Source organism: Nothoprocta perdicaria, unplaced genomic scaffold (assembly GCF_003342845.1).
Source record: "Nothoprocta perdicaria isolate Ctin4 unplaced genomic scaffold, notPer1 scaffold_73, whole genome shotgun sequence".
Lineage (NCBI taxonomy): Eukaryota > Metazoa > Chordata > Aves > Tinamiformes > Tinamidae > Nothoprocta > Nothoprocta perdicaria.
The window spans coordinates 1,251,662-1,276,875 of record NW_020456010.1 but is presented as its reverse complement, the minus strand read 5'-3'; the positions used below and the strand labels follow the sequence as shown (position 1 = coordinate 1,276,875).

At 42.2% G+C, this 25,214-nt stretch overlaps 1 protein-coding gene across 3 annotated transcripts in view; it reads left to right on the top strand.

Annotated features, from left to right (window-relative positions):
• Positions 1-11,339: 11,339 nt before the first annotated feature.
• Positions 11,340-25,214, top strand: part of STRN (striatin) — a 46,048-nt gene continuing 32,173 nt past the window's right edge. For 2 of the 3 annotated variants that reach the window (XM_026051213.1, XM_026051212.1), the window contains exons 1-4: positions 11,343-11,446; positions 17,748-17,821; positions 20,796-20,874; positions 22,150-22,314. In XM_026051213.1, coding sequence (XP_025906998.1) covers positions 11,418-11,446; positions 17,748-17,821; positions 20,796-20,874; positions 22,150-22,314 — 347 coding nt within the window. In that variant the 5' untranslated portion in view covers positions 11,343-11,417. Of the gene's footprint in view, positions 11,447-17,747; positions 17,822-20,795; positions 20,875-22,149; positions 22,315-25,214 lie in introns of all 3 variants that reach the window. The other variant, XM_026051214.1, reaches the window with a different exon arrangement.

Genomic DNA, 25,214 nt, shown 5'->3' with positions numbered 1-25,214 from the left:
GCGGGACCCCCCCCGGCCCGCGCCGCCCCCGGCCCCGCCGGCAGGCCGGGAAGCGTCTCCGCGGCTTCCTTTTTGGGTCGCCCTCTTTGTCTTCCACTTCCTGTCCATCCCTCCCCTTGCAGTTGCTTTCCTTGGAAGTGCTCCCTTTTGTGAGCGCTGGTTGGCCTGCGTGCCCGGCAGGCCGGCACCGTGGCGGTTCTGGCTTAGGCAACAGCCAGGTCCCCGTTTTAACAGCGCTTCTTTTGCTAATGTCGACAACATCGCTGCGAGGGGAGTGCCAGAGGTGCCCTTCTCCGCTGGGATCCCTCGGAATGCGAAGGAAGTGGTCACGGGGGCAGGAGAGGGATGCGCTCCCTGTGTCAACCCGAATGGCTCTGTGAGGCAGCGAGTTGGGCTCTGAAGGAGGAGCCGGCGGTGGAAGCCGGTCGCTGTGCGTGGTGAACGCTGCGCAGGGGCTGCCGCTCCGGGCAGTGCCGCCGGGACGTCCCCTGTCGCGTGCAGCCCCGTGAACTCGGTTGCCTCGCATAGCCGATACGCGTCTCCCMCGCTGCTTTGGAGACAAACATCCAGTTTTACAGGACCTGGGAAATTCTGCCAGGGCTTTAGCAGCACCGGCACTCTGCATATTTATACTCGCCCTGCGCAGAGGCCGGCGTCTCGTTGCTCCCGCGCCTCCCGTGCCCTCGCAGCGCATGGAGTAGGAACAAGGAAGTGGAGCGSTTATCAGCGCTTTGCTCAAGCTCTGGGTTGTCGGGAGCAGCGCCGGGGTACAGCCCGGCTGTGGGTCGGCTCCTTGGCCCCTGCCAAAGCTCCTCAGTAAAGTTAGTGTTAGGTAACTCCCTTTCTTGGCTGTGTGCAGGGTTCTGTAGGCGCCGTGTGTGTTGTGTCCGCAGCGACTGCTTCCAGCGCAGCGTTCCTGACCTTCCCGGTGCAACATTCCTGGCGCGACATTCCCTGCTCCCTGTGAGAGCAGGGTCAGTGCTGGGGCTGGAGCAGCGCTGCGCCCGCACATGGAGCGTGTGGCCGAGCGGGAGCTGCTAAAAACAGCGCCTGCTCTCCCGAAGCTGTTTGCTGGCCCGTGTGTTTGGAAGGGTTTGCCCGAGTACGGGCAACGTGGGGCCACGCGCTTCCCCTTTCCTGAGATAGAGGTTGTGCTTCTGTGGTCTTCCGTCCCATCTCAATTCAAATGTTAAACTATCTGCTCTCTCGGCGGGCAGAGATTCCACGGTATATGGTATTCTTGGTATCTCCTAAAATTCACCTCTCATTCTTCCTGTTTCTTGGAGGTAGCTCTTCTTTCCTCACTTTCCTACTTACTACGGTATTTAACTACTTCAGATCTTGTGTGCCAGAGCGATACCGTGGCTGCCTTCTGCTCTGTAGTTACTGGTCAATTAGGCTCTGCTCCTTTTGGGAAAAACCTAGACAATCAATCCCTGTGTCTTGTTTTTTCCTCTTCCATTTTTTTCATGTATATACATATATATAAAAATATATATGTGTATGTGTGTGTTCTTCCTGAATATTGCATTTTTCTCTTGCACTATGTGGTGCYTGTGCACCTTCTGCTGGAGTTTGGAACAGCTCTCTGATGTGTCATACAGCTTACTTTCTGTTCTTACCTTKTGGCCTGTCACTGTGTTTTTAAGATTATTCTTCCTATCAAGTGCCTGYCTCTTGCTTTCCTTGTCAAATATCCATGTTTATTCTGATTTTTTTAAATGATTATTTTTCTTCAATCTTTGTTAATTATTCCTGCCCTTATTATATAATCTTCCTCATTCAGGACGGAAGAGGACTTCAGTGTTTATATAGGTTCAAGTGTCATTAATAAGCYGTGTGCTTCGAAGTGAAAGCAGATGCATAGAGGGCTCCCCTAGATGCTTATCTGCTAATTACATATTTCACCATTAATGCCTCACTTGTGTTTGCAGTACACAGACATCTGTTCCTATGCAGTCAATCCTGTAGACTGAATGACTGAAACTGGAATAATTTTTGCAAATCGGAATCCTCTCTTGCCAACTCTACCAGGTAGTTCCTAGAAAAGCCTAAGAAAGGGAAAGATGCAGTTTTCTGAGAAGGTAGGAAAATAAATAACAGCACTAATACTAAAAACTCAGTGTTTTGCTGTAGTGAATCACTTCATACGCCATTAAAAAGGTTTAATCTTAGGACAGTTATTCAGTATTCAGMACAAATTATTCAAGTTTCCCAGTATTTTCCATTCTTCATTGGACCCTGTTTCCGAGGCATCTCAGAGTTTTCTTTAGGCCATTAGCCCATCCCAAAATGGGATCGGGGTTTGATCCAAGGATTAACGTGCATAGGGGGAGCAGCAAGGTTTGGCTTGACTGTGGAGGCGCGTAGGGCTTGAGCTGCCTTCCACCCCGGTGTCCTGGCCTAGCCATAAATCCCCGGGCAGGTTGGGGGAATTGCGTATCCCTGCTGATGTTCCCGTCTTGTTAGCAACCCATCCCTGGCCAGGCCGGAAGCCTGGAGGCGTGCCTGGGGCTGGGAAACCTGCAGGTTGGAGAATCCAGCGCGGGAGCCTTTGTCCCAGGGCTGCTGAGCCCTGCGGGTTCCGGGCTGGATGAGCTGGGCAGACCRTGGGTCTGGTGCTGTTTGGTTTATGGGGCTTCTGCTTGGACTAGGAGTCTCTTCACTGAATGTAACGTGTGTGTTGTGGGAAGTCTTGCTTTTGACAAAGTACCATTTTTCTGGCAAAAATGCCCATTTTCAGAATTCAGTTGGCATTTYGCGTTCGCCCTATGTTGCGGTTAACTGTTACAGGTAACTGTTTCTTGTGTGCAGACTCCCTTTGTGCTGCACAGGAATTTTCTAGTTCCTKTCTGCTAATGAACTTTCCATTTCTCGTAACTGATAATAGTTTCTTAGGAGCAGCAGATGGTTTTGTAGTGATGTGACCTGATGTGATTGTGTTGGAAAGAAATTGCTCTGACCAGATCGACTTTCCTTTGAAAGCGTTTGCAAATAGCTTGTRGAGCACAGGTGGATATAAACGTGTTCCTCTTTCCACTGCTTCTTGGAAATGTTCACGGAATCACTGGATGGTTGGGGTTGGAAGGGACCTCTAGAGATCATCTAGTGCAAYCCCCCTGCACACACAGGGTCACCCAGAGCACGTGGCACAGGSCTGCATCCAAGCGGATTTTAAAGACTTCCAGAGAAGGAGACTCCACAACCTCCYTGGGCAGCCTGTTCCTTRTGAGGCACGYCAAAAGGAAAAATCCTAAGGGAGGAAGTTAATGAAATGAAATGATCTGTGGTTCACTGACCACAAATGACTGTAATAAAGGGGTGYCTTTATTACATCTGTTTGCATGTTGATGTTAAAGATCGTGTTTGCAAAAAATAGGTGGGCATTTGGTTATAAAAGTTCACTTTTTCTTCTGCAGTTCTTGACTTGTGTCAGTTCCATTCACTTTCTGGGGGTCAAGATGCACAGTAGTGATAGCAAGACACACAGGTAGGGAGGGTGCCACTTATTTCTTTTATTTATTCCTGGGAAAGATGGATATCAGTGCCGTTCTTAGGAAATTGTAAGAKTGTGTGTTTTGGGGATGGGCAAGTTAAAGTAGTTAGGAGAAGGGGCAAGCCAGACAGATGGCTGTGGCTGTTTGTAGTGCTTTTTAGAACATTGGTTGTGTGATTCAGAAATGGTTGGTATTTACCGTTTGGCTTTTAGTTATGGTATTTTTGTGGAATCGAGTTTCTAGTGATAGAAATATCCATCTGATAGATGGATAGTACAAAAAGATGATTTAGAAGAAAGGACAGACAGTGACTTGATAAAACTGCCTGTTTGTTTCAGTGAGAAGTCCCAGCGTTGCAGGTGGTTTGGTGGCTGGGATGGAGGGTTTTGTATCAGATGGCAGTTTTGTATCAGATTTTCAAGTAGGAGGATGGGCCCTGAACCTCAGAGACCCTCCATGGAAGACAAATTGGCAAAAGAGCTGTGCAAGCCTGTGGTGGAATCTGCCTTACGAGAAGAAATACTTTACAAGGAAAACAGTGCTTAGTGCCAAATTCCTTCCCACCCCAAAAGAACAATATTTTCAACTCTATTATTTTAAATCCTTGAGATAATTCCAAGGGAAGGTGCTTGGCTTGATCATTTTTGACTCTTGATCATTTTTAGCAAACTTTCCAGGTACCAAATCGATGGAGAGCCAAGGAGAGGAGCCCCTGCACCCCTTTCCTCTGTCTGTTGCTGATGGGCACGAGTGGCAGCCCACGAGTGCCTGTGTTCTCCTTGGGGAGCCCTCGGGAAGGGAGAGCTTCAAACCAGGGACCAGTGGGAGCGAATGTGCAGTGACTCAGGGGCCGCCTTCGAGAAACTTGTGGGTTTTATGTAAAGTGGAGGCGTAGAATGTAAATATGAACTGAAGAGACTGGCTCCCTTTTACATTTATGTATAAAAATATATATTTTTTAGATTGCATAAATGATCCCATCTTTCCCCAGAATCAGATTTTCACACTCTTCTCAAAGCTGTTAAACCTGTAATTTAAAACGTTTCTTGAAAGAGTTTAACTCTTTTTAGGAAAGTGTTGTTTAAGTGTGAATGTGGCACGGACAGATAGAATTTGTCAAATGTTTAAAATGTTATAGCCAAGTGTTCTTTAAAGCTTATAAGCACTTTTCACAGAAAGTTGTATTCTTCAAAAATGATTCAGAGGGCTTTAATTTTTGTGATTTGTTATAAAGTTATTGAATTACTACTCAATTAAAAATGAAATACTTTGCTACATTTCAGGTAAAATTCTGTATTTTTTTCACCTCAATTTAGTAAAACATCTCATGGGCTTCTATCAATGCATGTTTTTACTTTGATRTCTTTATTGCTACTTAAATTGTCCTTCTCATCTCTCTGTCAAAGTTCTTGGCTTATGTCAGTTCTGTTGCATAAGGCAATAAATGACTCTGGGCTGCTCGAACAAGAAGTTGCAAACGTAGCTCAACCTCTCTCCGCGTTTCAGTAGACACTGGAGCTTTATTTACGACTTCTAGAACAAGCTGTGTGCAAAATTCCCAAAGGAAGATCACGTGCATCRTGAGAGACTTCTGGTTCATCTTAATGCTGAAAAAAAGAAATCTATACAAATGTTGAGTCTCAATTGAAACTGATCTCTGCACACAGTTGTGTAAGTGAGAAGATWGGCAGATATTGGAAACAGCCAGTTTATTTAGCTTCACGCACGCTGGGCTGCACGTGGCTGCCAAGCCTTGTCGGATCCTCCTTCCTGAGTGACTGAGCTGACTTGGAAATGGCTGAAGGATTGTTAAATACTTGGGTTTAATATGCTGAGAAAAGTTTAGTACCTCGTGTGGATCTCTTGAATCACTGTAGAGTGTCCAGGATCCAAGACACAAAAATCCTCTGAGAAGTGAAAACAGAATTTACTTTGCTATAGTGACCTCCTCTGCATGCTTGTTTGATTAATGTGTGTATGTCTGATTGATCTCGGTGTCATTTTTCCTCTTTGAAAAGAGGTTATTAATGCTAATTGGTATTGCACACGTGCAGAGCAACCTTTCTGGCGGGCGACAGGAGGGACTCAGGCCCGCCGAGCGGGGTGGGTGCCTTTTTCCACTGTGGTTTGTGTTGCGGTTGCCCCTCGGGCAGCCCATGGGGCAGCGCTGCGAAGGCCTCTGCACAGGAGCCGGAGCAGGATGGGCTGCTCCTGCATCCGCTTCCTGCCACTCCAGGCACCTGGTGCCGCTCCCGGCCGGAGCTGGCGCCGCGGCAGGTGCTCGCGAGGCTCCGTGTGCCCCTCTCCGCTGCTCCGGCCGCGCGGTTGTTTCCTGAGCTGCCAGGGCAGCGTCACCTGGAGAGCTACACCGTGCTTCCAACCTCCTCCAGCTGTGCCGACGGCAGTCCACACGGAGCACGCGCCTGTAGCAAATAGCTACATAAAAATAGAGATTAATGCGTGCCGCTCAGGCAAATGTACTGCATAAATAATTGAAGGACTGAGGAGAACTTGTCTTAAGGAGAATGGTTAAATAAGMTGAATATGTATTACTTGGCTAACTTGGCAATAATTTTAGTGTTTGAAGTTGTGAGAATGCTGAAAGGCCCTGCTGAAGACTGGGAAGAACATCTAGAACATCTGTCTGACCGTCTGACCGTGTTTCTGGGAAGAGATCTAACCAGTAGAACACTTCAAATTACCAAACGGGAAGTCTTGCTYGTGGTTCAGGTATTTAAGTTAGCAATCAGGATATTCCTAGAYGTAATTTTGGGGCTCTGAATGATATCTCAGGAATTTTACATTGCTGGTCTCTTTGAAAAAAATGAATTGAATTTAAGGAAGTAACTTCCCCACTTTTTTTTTTTTTCCTTTTTTTATTATTCGGCTAAATGCTTGATCTCTTTTGTGTGGCCCAGCTCTTTAAATGCCTCGGGCAGATGCCAGTTTCGAGGCGCCTCTGAGAACTTCAGCAAAACCCCTTTGCCCGTAGCCGAGTGTGCTGTTTGCTGGCCCCGTAAAGCGGCGCGTCCTGCGCACTGTGTTTCCAGCGTGGAAATACAGGGCAAGCCGYTTGCTTGAGCGCAGGGATAATTCACTAGCTCCTGCTGAAAGCCCCCGGGTGCCTGGTCCTCGGCGCTCTCCGTGCTGGGGATGGATGGGAATTCCGTGGCCCTGCCTGGGGCTTGCGCAGTCCCGCGGGCGGCTGCAGGCGCTCGGAAAAGCCGCTGGCCGCTCCTCCCGGAGGACCTGGGACCCAAAGGCCGTTTATGGGGGAGTTTCAGTGTTTCTCAGTGCCGCCGCCGCTTGCAGGCGGCCCCGACACCTTCTGTTCCCACCGTGCTGGAGCTGCCTGGTCCCTGCTTCCCGCTCCGGCTCCCGGCTCCTCGCCGGCACCTCCCGGCTGGAGCTGCTGCCCGGGTCTCAGTCACCCCTGTCACCCCTCAGCTATTTCAGCCCTTCACATGCTTTTGGCAATACCTTTCTCAGAGGTTTTCCTTCTTCCGTCTCTCCCGCCCTGGCTTCCACCCAGTTTAACTGAGTTACGGGAGCAGCGTATGCGGGATTGCGTTGGCTTTGTAGCAATAGCAATGCTAATYTTGATGAATGACTTCTGTTGACCTTCAGGTGCCCATAACCTTGAAAAGTGAGGCATTTTTATAATATTCAGGTAAATATTTTAATGAGGAGAATGGCAATGCCTTTCATATGTAATTTTGCATCTTGATTGAAAGATCATCTTTTAAGATGAAGTAACTTTAAAAGTCATAAGTTGATAGAAGTTAACACTAAACWTGAATAACTTGTGACATGGTTTCTTTTAAACTTTTTCTGATAAGGTAAATATACTTTTTTTCGTTCTGTGATGTCTCGGTTTCACTGTACAAAGGCATGCAAATACAGCATACATGTCACAGCAGTATCACTGGGGATGATGATTGTAGGGAAGATAAGGTTCAGTTTTAGAGTAGTGAAGTCTTTAAGTTGTAAAGCCTCAAATATTTTTGATTTTTTTTAAATGACTGTTAAAACGTGTTTTAGAGAGGCAGCAACTTTCTTAAAACATTGTTTGTAACCCCGTGCCACCTAAAGTACTGCCTCACCCTCACTGAAGAGTGCCATCCCTTCACAGGAATGTGACCTTCAGAGCCTCCTGGAAATCTTCTAAAACTTAACACGTTATTGTATGTGAGAGCGTGTTTTTTATTATTATTGTTAAAAGTGGATTATAGCTTCAAAATTTCACCGTAAATATGTGAAATAGTTGGTCTCCTCACTTTACCATTAGTTTAGGCCCCGTCCATGTGAAACCTCCATCCTCGGTTGCAGCCCGTAACACAAGGGTCTTTAGGGCGACAGAGCACGGGAGCTGGGGCGCAGGGCTGGTGCCGGGAATCTCGGCAGATTCCTGGGATTGTTGGGCGGCCTCCRAGGAGGCCACAGCCGGAGCGTGGGGCAGCGCGGGCCGGGGCCGGGGCCTTCCGCTCCGTGTGAGCCGCGGCCTCTCGCCTTCCACCGGCCCCACCGTTTCGTTTCCACGTCCATACGTGATGGACCTACGGTTATCGCCACATTATTTTTCGCCACAATCGCCACTTGTTTTTTTTTCCATTTATAACTTTAATACATTTATTCAGTTTTCAGTTATAAACATTCAGGTTCCTCTGCATAATTTCAGTTAATTGCCAAACAAGCCAAGAATAAAGTAGGCTTTTGATGTAGGCTGTGACAGTAGTGTGGTTAAGGGAGGATTTCAGTTACTTTCTGAACGCTGTCCTCATGTGCGTTGTAGTTTAATCTTGGTAAGAATTTGTTAAATAGTGGCATAAAACTCGGAGCTTACATGCATAATTCATGTTTCATTGTCCTCTGAGGCTTATTTAATTGCAATTAGTGGATATTTGTGCAACTGGGGGATTAGGGTTGTTAGCGTCCTGTGAGAAAGAGGAGGAGCAGGCCCCTTATTTTTGTGTATTGTAAAAATGAAAGCATTCCCATATGCAGAGCCAGAATCGCTCAGAAATAGTGTGTTGGATGTGAGGGCTCTCCTCTAAGAGGGACATGGGGAAATGTGGGAACGTCTTGGGCTCTGTGGAGAGGCCACAAATTATCCTCAAGCCCTGTACTGCACTTGCCCATTTCTTGGCTTGGCAATAAAACTTCTGCTCTCTAGAGCATCCAGTAACCTTGAAAGCTCCTGGACAGTGAGATGGAGCGAGGCTGCACGAACAGCTCTGGCACTGGCCACTTCTGTTGCTCTTGTGTTTTGAGGTTTTTGAGTGACAAATGAGAGCATTTCTTGCAAATCTTGCAACAAAAAAAATGCAAGACACCAGTAACAGCATTAGACATCTTTTATCTTCAGTGATATGCCAAACGTCTGTTAATATTTCTTCTAATCGACTTCCTGTGTAATATATAACATTGTATGTTGTATTACATTACATATACATAATATAAATATATATAAATATATATAAAATACAAAATAGTATTCCAGTGACCCAAAAGAGATACGAGACAATCCTATTCTTTCGTGCAGAATCTTGGAAAAGAGATGCTTTTTTTCACCAGAGGTAGTTAGGAAAATTATTTTCATTATTTTACACGTGTAAGAACTTTTTGGTAATAATTTTAACTTTTGATTCTCATATGCTTAGTCAAACTAGACTGTATCAGAAACATATACATATATATATGTATTTGTATCTGAGGCATGCAGTGAAGGACTGCCGATTTTAGCATCAAGGAGGTGTCTGCTAGTCTTATCAAGTGCATTTCTGTCTGTCTCTCATGTGATTGATCTATGAGGGCTGCTCCCAAGCCCTGTGTTTCCCTTTGTATAGGGCGTGTTTAAGCTCCTTCCCTCCCTCCTGGAGAGCCCCGGCCCTRGCTGGGTGCTGCTGTTGGCCCCTTGTTGTGTCCCACATGGAATTTACATAAAATTCTGCTTTTTAAGTTTTTTTTTTCTCTCCAATGTGCTTGCATGCTATCACTCTTGGTGAGCAAGGCACTTGTTTCTTTCTGCTGGGCCTGTTTGGGTAGAAAAAATACCTGGTGTGTGAGCTGTARTCCTGGCACCTGTACAGCTGTTGACAAAGTCAATAGCATCGACCTCGAGTGCTCCTCTGGTTGCTGAGAGGAATGGGGACTTGGGTCAGTTGAAATGCTTCTGGCACAGTTCAGTTTTCCAGCGTGGGAAGGAATGGTTCCAAAAGCAGCGTCGTGTTTCTCCATGTCCAGGTATAAAATCAGTGTTRGAATCAAGTGCAGTTTTCTGCCCATCCTGGTGGGCGTGTAAAGCGAGGAGACACTCAGTGCTGGGGTGACAAAGCCCAGCCCTTGAAAGACAGATTCCTTTCAGGCAGCTGAGATTGATCTGGAAGCCAAATGCGTTTCCACAAATAAGACCAACTTGAAATGAAGACCAACTTGAGATGAAGACTAACTTCATGAGGACCAACTTGAAATGAAGACCAGCTTCACTGGAGCGACTGGTGTTTTTTCCTTCTCCTAAGCTGGCCACTGTAGTTGGTAACTGGCAGTTAAGGATTTTTCAGGTATCTGTCAGACTCATTACTGACACTATTTTGAGTGCTGAAATTGCTTTAACTGGCATCGTGTTTTAAAGCAGCTGCAGTTGGTCACCTGCAGAAGTCCTGTTGGAGTGAGAGGGCAGAACGTGTCGGATGAGGAGAGGCTCCTGCTGCTTGTTCCTTGCAGGCTTTCCCTGAGCGGCTGSTGCAGGCTCTAGTACCTGCAGAAAACACCGAGCTTGCAATCCCCAAATGCTAGTTCGTGTGAATAAAACAYGTCCTGGTCTTCCCATGTAGCAGCTCATGTTCTCGGCCAACGGTCTGTTATCCTGTGGATGCCTTGCAGGAAAGGAGATAGAGATATTTTTAGGGACTTGCCAGAAAAGCTGTCAGGAGGCTCCTGCTGCTGCTGGAGGTGGCCGGCAGCCTGCAGTGCCAGCACGGCTGACACGGGCGGCYGTGACGGCCCATGGGCGGGTTGGGATAAGTCTGGATTTCGGGGATTGGGAAAGCACGAGGACCAGGCTGCCCTTCTCCTGGACCTGATTTAAGCATCAGGTACAAAGGCAGTTCTGCCTTTGTGATAAAGAGCGAGTATCTTGCTTATATCATCATTTTTTTGGAATGCAGGTTTTTCTTATTTTCTGAAAGTTAAGGAAGGTTAAGTGTCCGTCTGGGCTTTTCCTGGACTTTTATTTACCTCCGTGTGATTTCTCTTGTTTTTCCCTGACCAAAATACCTTTCYCTGTTTCCCTTTTTTACTCACTGTTTCTGTGAACCTTTCTTTAACCAAGTTCAGTAAATATTACCACAAATGCTTAGTACTCTGTAACAGATTWTATATATATATATATATATATATATATATATATTTAGCTCAGCTTGCTGTACTTCAGTCCTGAGACTAGTATCATGTATCTGATTTATCTGCCCTAGTAAGCAGAACTGCTTCACCATCTCCCTGCACATCTTTCCTTGGTTCATGAAGTTCGTTGGTCTGCTGAAGTTTTCTGTGTGCTTATTATATCTATTCCTTATCCTTGATTGAATGTTTAGAGAACAAATAAGCCCYGTCCCCCTCGAGTTGCTGCCTTTCTTTATCTCTGTATTATTTTTGGATCCTCAATGAGCCCGCAGTTTGAATGTCTAATGTTTGTGAAACGTGCTGCGTGAACTGCTTCTGGACTTTGTAAATCAATACAAAAATAACTMGGGGAAAACAAAGCCACTTCCGAACAATGTGGAATGGTTTTGAGGATGCAGCGTGTTAACTTCTGAGTTTTTCTAAGTCTGACACTGTCTCTTGCAGGCCCAGATTGCCTTCCTTCAGGGTGAAAGAAAGGGACAAGAAAATCTGAAGAAGGATCTAGTGCGGAGAATCAAAATGCTGGAATATGCGCTTAAACAAGAAAGGTATACACTGCTTTAATAATAGTACGCCGGGCAGATGTTCTAAAGGTGGATACTTTTGCCTTTCTATTTAACACAAACAAGAAATAATTCTTCTGTGTGCATTTAGATCCAAATCGACAACTATTTACCTGGAAGTTGTTGTGCTGAATAATCTAGTTGGTGGAATGTTCTGTATTCTGGTGAAACAGTAGTTAACATAATATGGTTCCCAAAGATGTACTCGTTTGTACTTTTTTTAAACCTGTGTAGTTCATACCCCAAATTCACCATGTATTCTTAGTTCAAAGTACTAGATTTGTTTAATATATCTAATAACTGAAGTTTGTAATAGCTGAAACTGCTTTGAGTATAGTAATTACTAGATTTTAATCTTGCTAAACTTTTATCCTTATCTCTGTGATAGTTTGTACAAGAATATCTTCTGGAGGTTGCCTGTGCAAAGAATGGATTGTGTTTTATGAGTTATTTGAATATCTGTTTATTTGTTCAATTTCAGCAGAATTTCAGCAGAAGCTTCCAGCCTACTACTATTTTATTTCTTTAGTYTTATGTATATTCTCTTATTATGCTCATCTTCAAGCCAAAAAAGTATTTTTTTTAAAGCTTTTTCCAAAAGCCTTTCTGTTCTCCTGATCTATTTTAGAGCTGGGTTTCTTGTAAAGTGTCTTTAAAAATCCTTGACTGTAGGATGTAGTCAAGGAACTATTGCAAAGCAGCCAGTACTGATGTATCATTTTTTCTATCAGAGAGTCCCTACTTCTTTCGGATCGAATAGTAATTACATTTAAAATCTTTTAAATATTTTTGTATTACTGCAAGTAAGATGAGAACTACAGAGTAAGGAAGACTAGGATATTGCTGCTAGAAAACAGACTTTGAGAGTTCTGTTTCATAGCACTGTACTGAACCAGAGTTAGGTTTGGTTATTGTCATATGTTGGTGGCTTTGGCACGCGAGACATCCCTTACCCCAGCCAAGTTGGCCTTTCCAGTAGCTTCATCCCCCTGGCACGGAGCTGCTCCTGCTTTTCCGGATGGCTGTAGCCCCAGGGCTCCAGCTGCCTTCCCTCCCTTCAGGGGAGTGTTGGATGGACACCCAAGGTAGATTCCCRACTTGCCCAGGCAATGTTGTGTTTGATGTTTGCTCTTTGGCAGTGTTATGTTTGATGTTTGATGCTCTGTATCACGTGGCATGGAGGGATACAGAACACATGCATAATGGGGATGGCAGTTTCCAGCCATGGAAAGGGCTGCRTTTGTGGAGCCATCGTAAAGATTGGAGTCACTCTGAATGAAGACACAGGGGCACTGGAGCATGTTCTTGTGCAGTGAAAGATGTGCTCTGAGGAATATAAATACACTTAGATTTCTGCTCTTGTAGTTCAGAAATAAAGGAGCTCTTCCTGGTTTCCTAGAGAAATCCCTMGCGTTTCAAAGCAATAATTGTGTTAAATTAGGAGGGAATTCCTTCAAAATTATCAGAGTACATAACTCTCCTAGGTCTATTAGAGAAGTTGAGAGCTTTGTAAGATTAAAAAAGAAAAAAAACTCTGTATCAATAATAAAATTATCCTTCAGTTGCATTCACTACAATCCACAGTAAATTGGGCATTGAAATCCTAGGGTTTAAGCATGCATACAGTCAGGGTCAGGATTAAGGGATAACTCCTTGTGATTTCTTAGCAGCAGTGTTTACATATATGTCGTATTTTTCTTGCACTTCTTTCTGCGATATCTGGTTGCTAGCCCTGGTTGCTCACATTGCAAAGTGATGCACTCAGCTGCTCTGATGTAGTTTGACAGTTGACCTGCATGGCTATATAATCATTTCTTTTTTTTTTTTTTTTTTTTTCCCCCTTTTTTTAAGTAAATCTAATGCTCATGAATGGTGTGTGCTGAACACAAATATTTATAGCAATTTGTGGCTTTAAACAAGAGTTCCGTTCGCCAGTTACTGGAGAAACAGTCTTGTATTCCTGCTGGAAATGTCTCCCAACAAGTGTTCTTACTTGATCCTTAAAGACATGGCAGGAATCTGTGCTTGGAAGCCTCGCTCTTATTCCCACCATTTCCCTAAACGAGTCATCGGCCTGGTCAACCCATGGGCGGCTGGGGGCCACGTGGTCCCTTTGGGCATCTCAGAGGTGAAAATTGGGGTCCTCCGAGGTAGGAGAAAGGCATTTGTGGTGGGTTTGTGTGGCGGGGGACAAGGGCGCATTCCCGCATTCCTTCCTTTCTGCCCTGCCCTCTCCATGCTCCAAGTCTTCCCTTGCTGGATGGGAGAAGCCGGTGACTGGCACTGGGACAGGACAGGCCACTGGGACCTCTTGGCAGCTCCCTCGGGAAACCAGGAGCAGGAGATTAATGACACTCTTTTTCTCAAACGTGTGGGATTTCTTTTCCCCATCACTGTTCTGTCTAGTGGGTCTTTAGCACTTCTTTTTTTTTTCAGTCCTTATAAATAAGAAACTTTACAAGTGGTCATTGTTCTTCGTTTCATGGCACTTATATAGTGGGAGAGATAGAAAATGAGGATTATTGGGAGTCATCTTTGTTTTTTTCTGACAAATGTGGTTGACTGTAATGTTCAGTCACTATGCCGGTCACGGTGAGATTCCCTTTGCATTGTTTGTGTCTGGAAACCCGGTTATTCCTGCTGAAGAGTCTCAACACACTCATCAGAGAGGAACCCGCAGGTAGTTAATTATTAAGAAGGATCATTTATTTGACAGCAGTTTTGCTGTAGTTTTGTACACATCCAGCAGATCGCAGTGTGAGCTTGTCGCTCATACTTCAGGGTTACTTTTTATTGCTTTATCAATACTTACTTCATCCCCAGTAAACTGCATTGTTTCCTCTGGATTTTCAGGAGCAAACTGAAATGTAGCGCTATCTTTCTCAACTACACGTTTAATTTAGTAGTCTAGTCTAGCTCATTTCCTGCCTTAACATATTTTACCCGACGAACTTGACTCTTGACCACGTCTCCAGAAACACTTGATGTGATTTGATGATGTTTTCTGCGCTGGAGTGTCTGGTGAGAGGGAGGCTGGCGCCTTCCCCTCCGCGCGGTATCTCGCAGTGCTGTTCCTGGCAGTGCCTCTTGTTTACGTCTCCGGCTCTGGCGGCGGCTCCTAGATCTTCCACRGATGTTTTGGCAGGCTCCCTCAGCACAGCTGGATCAGATGCTTCAGGTCTGGTGACAGATATTTCCAAGAAAGAGCGGCCTTTCTTGATTGGAATTGAATTTGTTCCTATGCAAAGTATTGAGAAAGAAATTCACAAGGGTCAAAGCTCTTGGCGATATTTTCAGCAGCTTTTCAAACGTTGCAGTGTTGAATATCTTCACGTCTTCGTGTTTGTGTAGCAGACGTGGATTAAAGAAAATAATTAAGAAAAAAAAAAAAAAGATGAGTTATGTAATGAAGTGCAACAACCAGAGCAGTTGCACTATTTATCCTATCTTAGTAACCACAGCTACCTGGTAACATTGTTTGACAATCCAAAAATAGCTTTCTTCCAAATAACTCACAAAGCCAATTGTCAAAAGGGAGGTGACTCCCATGAAGCTGTGTGACCTTAAGCTACTTGCTTTCAAGTAGTTTTTCATTCCCTGCATCATCATCTGCACAGATGATTTTGCAGATTTCATTTTTAGAAACTGAAATTAAATCATCAAGATTGAACAAATTTCAGGTAATGAAACACATTACTGTATTTTTTCTTCCTTTTCAACCTCTCCCTTTCCCTCCTCCCCTTCAAAAAAACCAAACCCATCATCCTTGTTTTTGCCTGGATGATAAAAAGATTACAGGAGATTTGTTTGTTTTATATGCTTATTTATAGGGGAAAAATAGTTTAGTTGCAATTGGTCATGATATGACATTGTCTCATGTCTGGGATGTCTGAACTAGAGTTCAGTGTGAACTCTGCAGGGTCAAATGCAAGTTCTTCATACTTAGAAGTCCAGAGATAACAGAGAAATTAAGCATGAAAGTGGGGAAGCAATTAGATTGGGGTAGAAATAGATAACTATAAACTAATGAAGCGAATAAAACACATTCTAACTCTTCTGCAAATGAAAAAAAAACTGCTAGGAGAATAAGATATATTAAGGAGGGGTGTGTGTGTGTGTGTGTATATATATATATAAAAATATATAGGTATGTATTTCTTCTGTGAGAAATCTCTTATCCTTTGATCACAATATGTGAAACTGAATTATCAGGTYTTCTCTCTGGACTTAGAGGCTGAATCCTTCTGTTCATCTCTTTCCTTAGTATATTTAGAAAGAGGAGGATTGTCTTTCATATGTGTGACATTTTCAGCTCTACCATGAGAAAGTTCCTAAAATTAAATCTCATTCTTGCTTCCTGCAGGAGCACAGAAATTTGTTTCCCTCATGCAGCGTTGGCTAGGTCTGATGTTTCTAAGTACATATTTTTTGATTTTTCTCTCAGCTTCAGACTGACCGCAGCTGGAGATGGGCTCCCCAYGTCAGGTTCTCTGATGTGGTGCTCRTGACCCTGTTTCACATCTAGCTGATGTTGAGCTCAGATACTTGAATTCATACTAATGAGTCCTGAGGTTTGAGTTTGGCGTTGGATTTTCTGTCACTTCTGCAGGCAAAGGACTCTACCTTTTTATTTTTTAGCTTCCCTGTCATGTTAAAAATAGGGATTGCTTTTGAGATTGTCAGTTATTCAGCTGTCTGCCTTTGCAAGGACATTATGCTTCAGATGGGTCTCTTGTTTCTGCGAGTCTCTGCCTGTGACACACAAATTTAAATCTTCTAAAGGATGAAACCTTAGATGACCTTAGTCATGAAATAAATTTAAAGGCCTGTGACATACAAGACTCTGTAATCTAGGTTATCCTTTTTGAAGGAAGGAAAAATAAAAAAAGATTTAAAAACTATTCCTTTAGGGGAAGGAACCAATTCAAAACCCAACTGTACTCCTGTTAGATTAGAATGTGGAGGGAATGAATAATCTCGCTTTGCTGAATTGACTTTATAATACCTGTGACTGAGGAGTAATTTTTTTATTATACTTGCTCATTTTTGCAAGATGGTTAAAATGGATTAAGTATTAGCATCACTTCAATTGCATAAAGACTTTCAAGCCTTTATGCATTTGATGAAATGCAGTGTTTAAAGTTGGCAAGTTAGACTGGTGGCAGCCTGGGGATTCCTACATCTCCCTGCTTGTGAGATGTAGGAAACAAGTAATTGAAAGAGGGAAGTTAAATACTTAAATATTGGGTGTCCAGCTTTAAGTTTGTTCTATTCTTGGTTATTTTCTACCCCAACCAAAATGTTTCTTCCCATCATTTGCCACTAGTAATACTTTTGTGTGGTTCCTTTCTTCGTGGTGGCTGATATTCAAGAAAAGAACTAATACCAGGACTACTTTTCTACATTTATGAATTTCTGTGGGAGACATTTTTGAGTCCTCTAAGCATTGGTGTTTGCCTGAAATCAATGATRCTGTCAGAAGTTATTGTGAGTGGGAGAGTGGAAGCGACAGAGAAACTGCACCAGGCTCCTTCTACCTCATTTTTTCTCTCTGTTATGGCATTACAGGCTTCTGTTTTCTGCGATGAATCATTTTAAATAACTTATATGTGCATCTGTAATGCCAGACTGCTGTGGCATTATTTTGTGGRCCTAAAAGTCTATGGGCTCTGACTCTGCAGGATGCAGCTCTTGTAGCTGCACTTGGTGCCATCGTCGAGCATGATCTGCGACGCTTATTATGGTTTTACTTCTGTAGGCTGAATATTTTTGGAAGAAAAATCTCCCCTTTCAAAAGCAGTCAGACAAAGCAATTTAGCAACTTTGAGAAACTTATAGATGGACCTCTGTGGTTGCTGGAACCTAAATTTAGGTTACAGCTTGCTTTTGTTGGAAAGCAAAGCGTTTTGAAGACTAAAACAAAGGTGTTTGGTTGCTGAGTGACAGTGGAGAAAATGGGAGAAGCAAGAGCAGCACATGTCCATGAGGAAGGAACCTTTTCTGTACCAAAAACCAGTATGTAAAATCTAGCATCGGAGTGTTTTATCATTATTCACTTTGCAAATGCTTGCAAATCTCTGGGAAAAAGTAATTAGGCAAAGAATTTTGTTTCTTCAATTCTGCTGAAATTACTTAGTTTACTGTTTTGTTTTGTTCTAGGAGTAGCTTTTTTTTTTTTTTTTTAAGTGAGGACAGTTGGCGTTTATGATTCTACAGATACCCTTTAAATGTGCTAATAGATTCCCTTGTTTTTATTTTTCTTTGTTTTTCTTTTATTTTCTTTCAGGGCTAAATATCACAAACTAAAATATGGCACAGAACTGAATCAGGGAGATATGAAGCCACCAAACTATGATTCTGGTAAGAATTTATTGAAGATGAGATTGTTGCTGACCATGTTTGTGCAAGTGCTGAAATGGTAGTGTTGATAAAATAAGCTGCTTAATGGAAATAGTGGAAATGGACATAATTAATGAAGGTCATATTTTACAGTTGTAAGACGCAAATATTAGCAGTGCTGTTTGTTATGCTTCTTAAGATATTAATGGTAGAATGAATATTAAAAATTACTTCAAATAAAAAAAAATAATGCTTTAAAATCTCTTAATAGATCAAATTAGTTTAAAAAAAAAAAGAAAAAGGAACAATTATTGCTACTAAAGAGAAAGATCTTTCTCTAAGTCATTTGAAGGAGTATTTTTGAGCAGGGAATTAGTGGATTTAGAGCTATAGGAATCCTTTTATTTATGAATAATTGTTCAGATGAAAGAGCCAACGGCAGAGGACATTAAGAGCAGTGGCAGTGTATAGAGTTAAAATAGTTTACTTACCTCAGCTGGATTCCAGGAAAAAAATAATGGGAATACAAAACAGAAGTAAGTGAGAATCTGGGATTTGGGAATGTATTTGTAAAGTTACAGTGGCCGTTGGGAATGCATGCAACCACCTTCAGAGATGTGCTGTGACAGGACAACTTTTTTACCTCAGTTTCTGGAAAGCACAATTGGTTCTCCAGAGGTTGCATCTCCTGCTGCAGAATTTTTTTTTAAGCCCTGAGGTATAAGGAACTGAAATTACTTTGTTTCTTCTCTCCTTCTACCTCCTGCGCTTTCCTGCATTTAAAAGGAATTAAATAAAAGGAATATGGGTATGGTCAAGTCTTTGAGATGGCCAGAAAAAAAACCTTGGAACCACCATTAAAGAAGAATATAGACAGTCTCAGATTTCAACTCTTGTCATTTGGTTTCTGAAAGGGATGGGCAGGTTTACTGTCATGGTAGCTCTTTATCTCATTGGATTTGAAATGTGATTTAAAAAAAAAATAAAAATAAAAGGTAAAAGAAAGCTATCTGATGAAACTTTACACTGGGTTTTCCTGTACTCAAGTCGCAGACCCCTGTCTGTATCTGGACCACAAATACAGTTTGTTGTGCTTGCGCCGAGCTCATGTTCCCTGTCTGCCTGTTTTCTGAGGATGCAGCTCTGGCGTGTGGCCCAAGGTTGCAGCTGAGGAGCTGTGATGCAGGGCTGGTGCCAGGGCAGCCCTTCTGCAAAGGGGACATCAGTGAAGTCAGGCTGATAACATTTTTGCTGTGTATCGGATCTACCATGTTGAAATACGTGGATTTAGGGGAGAGACGTTGTTGTTATGCTGCTTTAGAGTCATCCTCAGTAGACACTCGTCCTTTCCCCACAACTCCCCTTGCCCCAGCAAGAATAAATGTTGAAAAATATTTCTAGCAATACTTCCAAGTGAGGCCTTGGTGTTGGCCTTCCCTCTGATCTCTCAGGGAGCCTACGAGTACAGTTCTGTAGGAAGAGAATAATCTYGTGATTAACAGATATCGCTTTTCTCCCTTTCATGAGATCATCTGCCAGTAAATGCTCGTAACACAAGTCCTTTTGTCCTCKCCTGTAATCCACTGTCATCACGAGCTGTCATCGGCTTTGCGGAGACTAAGCAGATGAGAATTCTTACCTGTGGATATTCTCAACCTTAGCAGTGTCTTTGAGGAAAGTTTTTCACTTGCCAAAGGAATTTTAGATCAGATTTGTCCCGCTCTTGCTTTAGTTCCTATATAGAGTGAGCTTTGACAGTTGTGTGCTGGATCCAGCTGTGCTCGCTTGTATTCAAAAGATGGTTGTGCAATTGATTATTTCCCACAGTTACTATTGAAGAGATTTGTGATTTTGAGGTGGATAAAATGCACAAGGTTCACATAAAATTGCATATAAAATCTCTACATGAATTTTTTTCAATCTGGGACAGGTTTTTTTTGGGTTTTTTTTTTATTTTTTATTTTTTATTTTTTCATGCTTCTTTTTGAGGGGAGAAGGGTGTCTCAATTAGGCAGAGTAACTTTCTTGTGTCACGCATCAGGTTATTCATAGGACCGCACCACAGGTTTTTCTGGTTCTCAATTTTTGTTTATGCAACATGACTCTGCTCCTCCTTTTATGTTTTGACCACAAGGATTTCAAATTTTGCAGAGCCTTCTGTAGAWAATAAACCAAGATCCTTTATCTTGGGAAGCATGTGCTTATATTTGTTAGCCTCTTCCCTGGAAAACAAACAAACCAAAACCAGCATGTAGTATGAAACTATGTATGGGCTAAATCTGTTGGTTGGAATAGAACAGCCACATGATTTTTGTGTGTKTATGTGCATATGTGTAGTTTCATAGAACAATGTTGTCTGGATCCAGAATTGTGCTTGTAGAAAACATGGAAAAATTGTTTAGCAGCTAGCTTATCAGGCTGAAAAAGTAGTGAAACAAACTCCTTTTTTTTTRTGTGTGTGTGTGTTTCTTCCACAAAAGTAATACAAATATGGATAAATTTATGCAATTAGGTCTGATGGATACATGTTGTATGGTCAGATACAAAGGAAATCGATCGGATAATAAACAGGTATCATGTAGAAGTTGTAGTGGATATTGTTAACAAAGCTGTTCAGGTTCAAACTTAGCTTTCTGAGCAGCAATCATTTGGAATGGCTCACGCAGGTACCAAACTCCAGGTTGTTCAAATGCTTGTATTCCCTGAAGGAAAAGAGAGGAAGTTGGGGATTTTTGCCTAGGGTGCCAGATARACACTAGTGACTTGCAGATCCTGCTGTCATACAGCAGCGGTACCAGACAGTTTTTGTTACRCGTAGCTAGTATTGCATATACTGTGCATGTCTTTTCATTTTTGAAGCATTGAACTTTCATTGTTAAACCATTCCTACTAATTTTTAAGGCAAAGTGGTGTTTTTGTTTGCTTTTTTGTTTTTAATGGATGGACATTTTAATACTAGGACAAGCTAGAAAATGTTTATAATAATCTTTTCCAGATGAAGGGAATGAAACAGAGATTCAGCCGCAACCAAACAGTCAGCTAATATGGAAACAAGGACGGCAGCTCCTAAGACAGTAAGTTCTGAAAAAAGATTTGAATAAAGAATGGAAGGGAAAGAATCTGGCAACATCATGTGCTGATGGTCGTATTTGATTTTTCTAATAGATTTTCTTTAAAACAAGGTTAGTGTGATGGATTTAATTCAGCTTTTTCCCAACTATTCCTAGATTTAAAAAAAAGAAAAATGTTTCAGAACTTCAAAAGAAAAATCTTGTGAAACGAAAAGATCTTACTTGCTTTCCATTCATTGAGTACAATAAAACAATGTGCTTAAGAGAATAATTGTGTGATGAGTCTTTCAGGTCTTTTTGCAATTAAAACCAAAACAACATGCACAAGTAATTCTGTTTAGAACTGTCTAGAATATAAATTAGTGGGATTGGGGCGGGGGTAACTTTTCTGTTTTGGCTTGCTCTGGATGCACAAAACACCAATGTCCAGAAAGTTAGACTAGAAGGATATTTTGTTTTCTAATTCACAGTTTTTATCATTGAAACAAATGTCTGTTAGATTAATTTTTGAATGGTAGCTATAAGGAATTATTCACTTTCAAGGGTATTAGTGCCATTCCTGTATGYTTTTGCTTAGGTGCAGCCCTCAGTTTAAATTAAAGCGGTCCCAAAATTGCACCTTTACTTGGAAAGTCAGGCTTTCCCTGCATATGCCTTGTTTCCTAGACTGATAGTCACAGTCTGTCGTCTTCCAGGCCAGTAGCAGAAAGATAAATGAATATTCTGCCAATAACAAAAAGGCAAGGCTAAATTTATATCAAGCTTTGTGTGTTATAAAAACATTTTTTTTTCTGTTGCCKCTACAGAATTTGTTTTTATTCGCTGGGTTTTCCAGACTTTAGAAAATAGTTTCTTAAGAAATATATCTGACAATTGTTTTTTTTCATGTTTGGTTTCTGTGTGTTGAAGAATAAAATGACTATGTTGTGTATGCATCCCTAGCGATTTTTGTAAACTGGTAAATGTTTTAATTGAAAGTCCTTTTCCATCCACTTTAGTAAGTGCATGAATAACGTATTGTATAACCTCTGACTGCTAGGCTCTTTGATTTTATCTGTTTATTTATTTATTTTTCTCGAGACTGTAGAGACTGGTACTGCAAGAGACAAACCCTCTGCAGCTGGTACAGGATAATTTATTAGCATGTTACATTAGCCCAGCACCATCCTTAGCCAAGCTAAGTTGCTGAAGAAGAGTTTGGAGAGACGTCCTTATTTATGGATTTGAGTAAACAACCAAGATATGCCCGGCAGATGACCATGGTTTGTGTCCCTGCAGGTACCTGCAAGAAGTGGGCTACACTGATACGATATTGGATGTAAAGTCAAAACGGGTACGCGCTCTGTTGGGCCTCTCAAGTGATGCTTCAGAGAAGGAAAACAGAAATCAGGAGCCCATGGTAAATGGCACGGAGAGCCAGATGAAAGAAAACGCAATGATTGGGTAAGCGTCAGACTTGAGTGTTATCGTTGTGCATAACTGCAGTTCATGGCGTAGAACTGTTTTTTGTTTCCTGAGAAAATTTCAGGATTTTTGCTAGTTAGAGTTTAGAATATTTTTGCCTCATTTTATTACATGGGGTTATAAGTTTGGACTCGGCACCTCTCTAAGGTGCTCAGATCGATAGCAACACTTTTTTTTATTTGAATGGCAGCACAAAGGGACATCAAACCTAACTGAGGTATGATTGCTAAATGATTAGAAGTCTCTGTTGTTCCAGCAACAACAGCTTTTCAATGGGATTGCTGGAAACCTTACTGTGTAGGTTACAGGCTTTGCAGTCCTGGTGCACACTGACTTTTGATAAGATAATGTGCATTACATAGGGATTATTTTGATACGATCTCAAAACATTCACTTTTTACCTTCTAATACCTGAAAATTCTCAGTTTTCCGCTAACATATGTACATATGCAAATCTGGCTGAAATGCAAGTTACTCATSTGTCTTCTTTTAATACTCCTGAAAGTTAGTCAAAGAGTCAAGGCTTGTTGTGCTTACATTTTCTTTTRAGTAATATTGAAAATATTGAACCATTTTCTTCTCTTTTCCATGGAGAAAAAAGAACATTAAACGTGTAGCTTATTGCAGAGACCCCAGGAAGACAATTCTTTCCTTTTTTCTTATTTAAGTTATAGTATTTCTAAAACTTGGAAAATGATGGAGAAAGTTTTGACTGCTCTGTTCCCAGTAGTTTGTGCTGTCATYGACATTCAGTCAGCACTGATTTCCTTGGAGCTTCCCCTTCCTTGAAGGATTTTCTTCTTTATCCTATACTATAGGGACAAAACTCAAGCTCCTTTGATTCTAAGATATAATACTGTTTCATGATATATTCTGTCTTWTCAAATGTGTTTGTAAAATTTCGCTGTACCCGGGAGGTGGTTACCGTGACTGCAGGCCAGTATGTTATATAGAGGCACAAGTTCATTGTTAYGTAATTAAATTTAATGGTGTGAGGTGGAAAAATGGAATATATGAGGAAACCTTCAAGCTATTAAAACATACTATGCTGCTGCACAGTTGACAAGCCGTGTGCTTTGTGTGTGAGAGTTTTGGTTTTGAAGAAGTTCTTGATAGATCACAATACCAACTTCAGTTCTCTTTCTGAAGAAATGATTTCTTCTCAGAGGAAGTGGCTAAATAAAGCTCCTGTTCTTTTTATAATGTTTGAAAACTGCAATGTATTGAAACATGTTTACTGTGGGTTTGAAAAGACTGAGGTTCATAAGGAAGTTATGTGATGGATGAAAGGATTTGACAGTGGAGTTGATAGCAGTTTGGGATGCACGTGCCTTTTTCCCCCGTGTACTAGTGGCTTTCTGAGCAGACACGTCTAYGTCGTTAGGTTCAACATTTGCAGTCTGCTCTATGGCTGGGGRTGTTCACTGGTGCAGAACAGTGAGTTTTCCTCTTGTTGCTCTGCAAGATTGGCAGCTACGGGGCTGCCGAGGCAATGCAGACTTTGAGAAGCTTTGTTTTCATCTCGCTGGTAATGCATGAGGTGGCAAACGGTACTAGAAAGCCAAGGGCARTGTTTTGATATGTGATGTGTGTGAGGCCTGACTCCGAGGTTTTACAGTGAAAGAGGTTTCGGGAGAGCCTGTTCAACATAGTCGTGTCCATCTTCATGGGCTGTTTTGGGGTTTGAGTATCAACTGGTAGGTCCCCCATTGGAGGGAAAACATCGAGTTTTTTATGTTAAAAAGTCCTGGTAAAGATGAATCTAAGACTTTCTTTCAATGTTATGGTTCTTCTGGATGTTTTAGTACCCATTCAGTTCATTTTTGAATTTTCAGTGCAGAAGGCACTGAAGTGGCTTTCCTCCTAGCAGAGACTGCCCATTATTTCATAGCACATTCATCTTAGCAGAAGGTGTAAAAATTTGTGCTTCTCTRTGTTTTTTTTTCTAGTGTATGGCATTATTTACTTCCTCTCACTGCGTTATCACTTGCCTCTGAGATTTCCCAGTGTASCTTTATGGCAGCCTGGAAAACAGAAAGGAGATGAGGTGCTTATCTATTGCCTGTGCAACCTATTATTAGCATTACTTAAGGATAGATAGGCTTGCTTCTTTCTAAAGTGTGTCAGTACTGAATAGGTGACTAAGGCTTAAAGCATGTGCTCTCCAGATCCTAGGTGGGATTCCTGCAGAGTGTTCAAAATGTAGCTTTTTTTTTTTTTAAATCTTGTTGTCAGAATTGGGAAAAATTTAGCAGAGGAAAGTCACCCAGTGAGGCAGTGTCACTGCTCCTAGGCTGCTTGCTTCTCATGGAGAGAGAAGAACCTGGCAGTTCTTTAGTAGCCTCCTCTTATTCCTAGTGTACACGTAAAGGGTGAGGAGGATTAGGGTCCCAGCAAGCTCAGAATTTTTAAAGGAGGGTAAAGAGCACTTGCTGGAGAGCAAGAACACTAGTTTGGTAGAGACAAAGAAGGAAAGTGATGGTGAGAGTTTGGAAGAACAGGAGGAAAAAAAMCACAAAGCTTTAGTATCATCCTCAAAAGATCAACAGCATACATGGGCTTGCCAAGATCACTGGACATTGGGACAACTGCAAAATACAAATTCACACCCTTTCTGTGAGAAAGGTTTCCCGCTGCCGCAGGCCCGTGTGGGCTACCAAAGCCAGCGCTACTGGGCGAATTTTGTAGCTCCAAACTTTCAGTGAGGGAAACCTTGATATCAAATGCCCACCAATGTGGAAGTACAGGTCAACCCAAGGACATTAAAATTGTCTTTGAAGAACAGAGTTCAGGGCAAAATATAATGCATGGAAATGAGTCTAGTTTAAAAATTAATATCTGTGTTAATGAGAGGAAATGCAGCACCCAGAACATTGCTG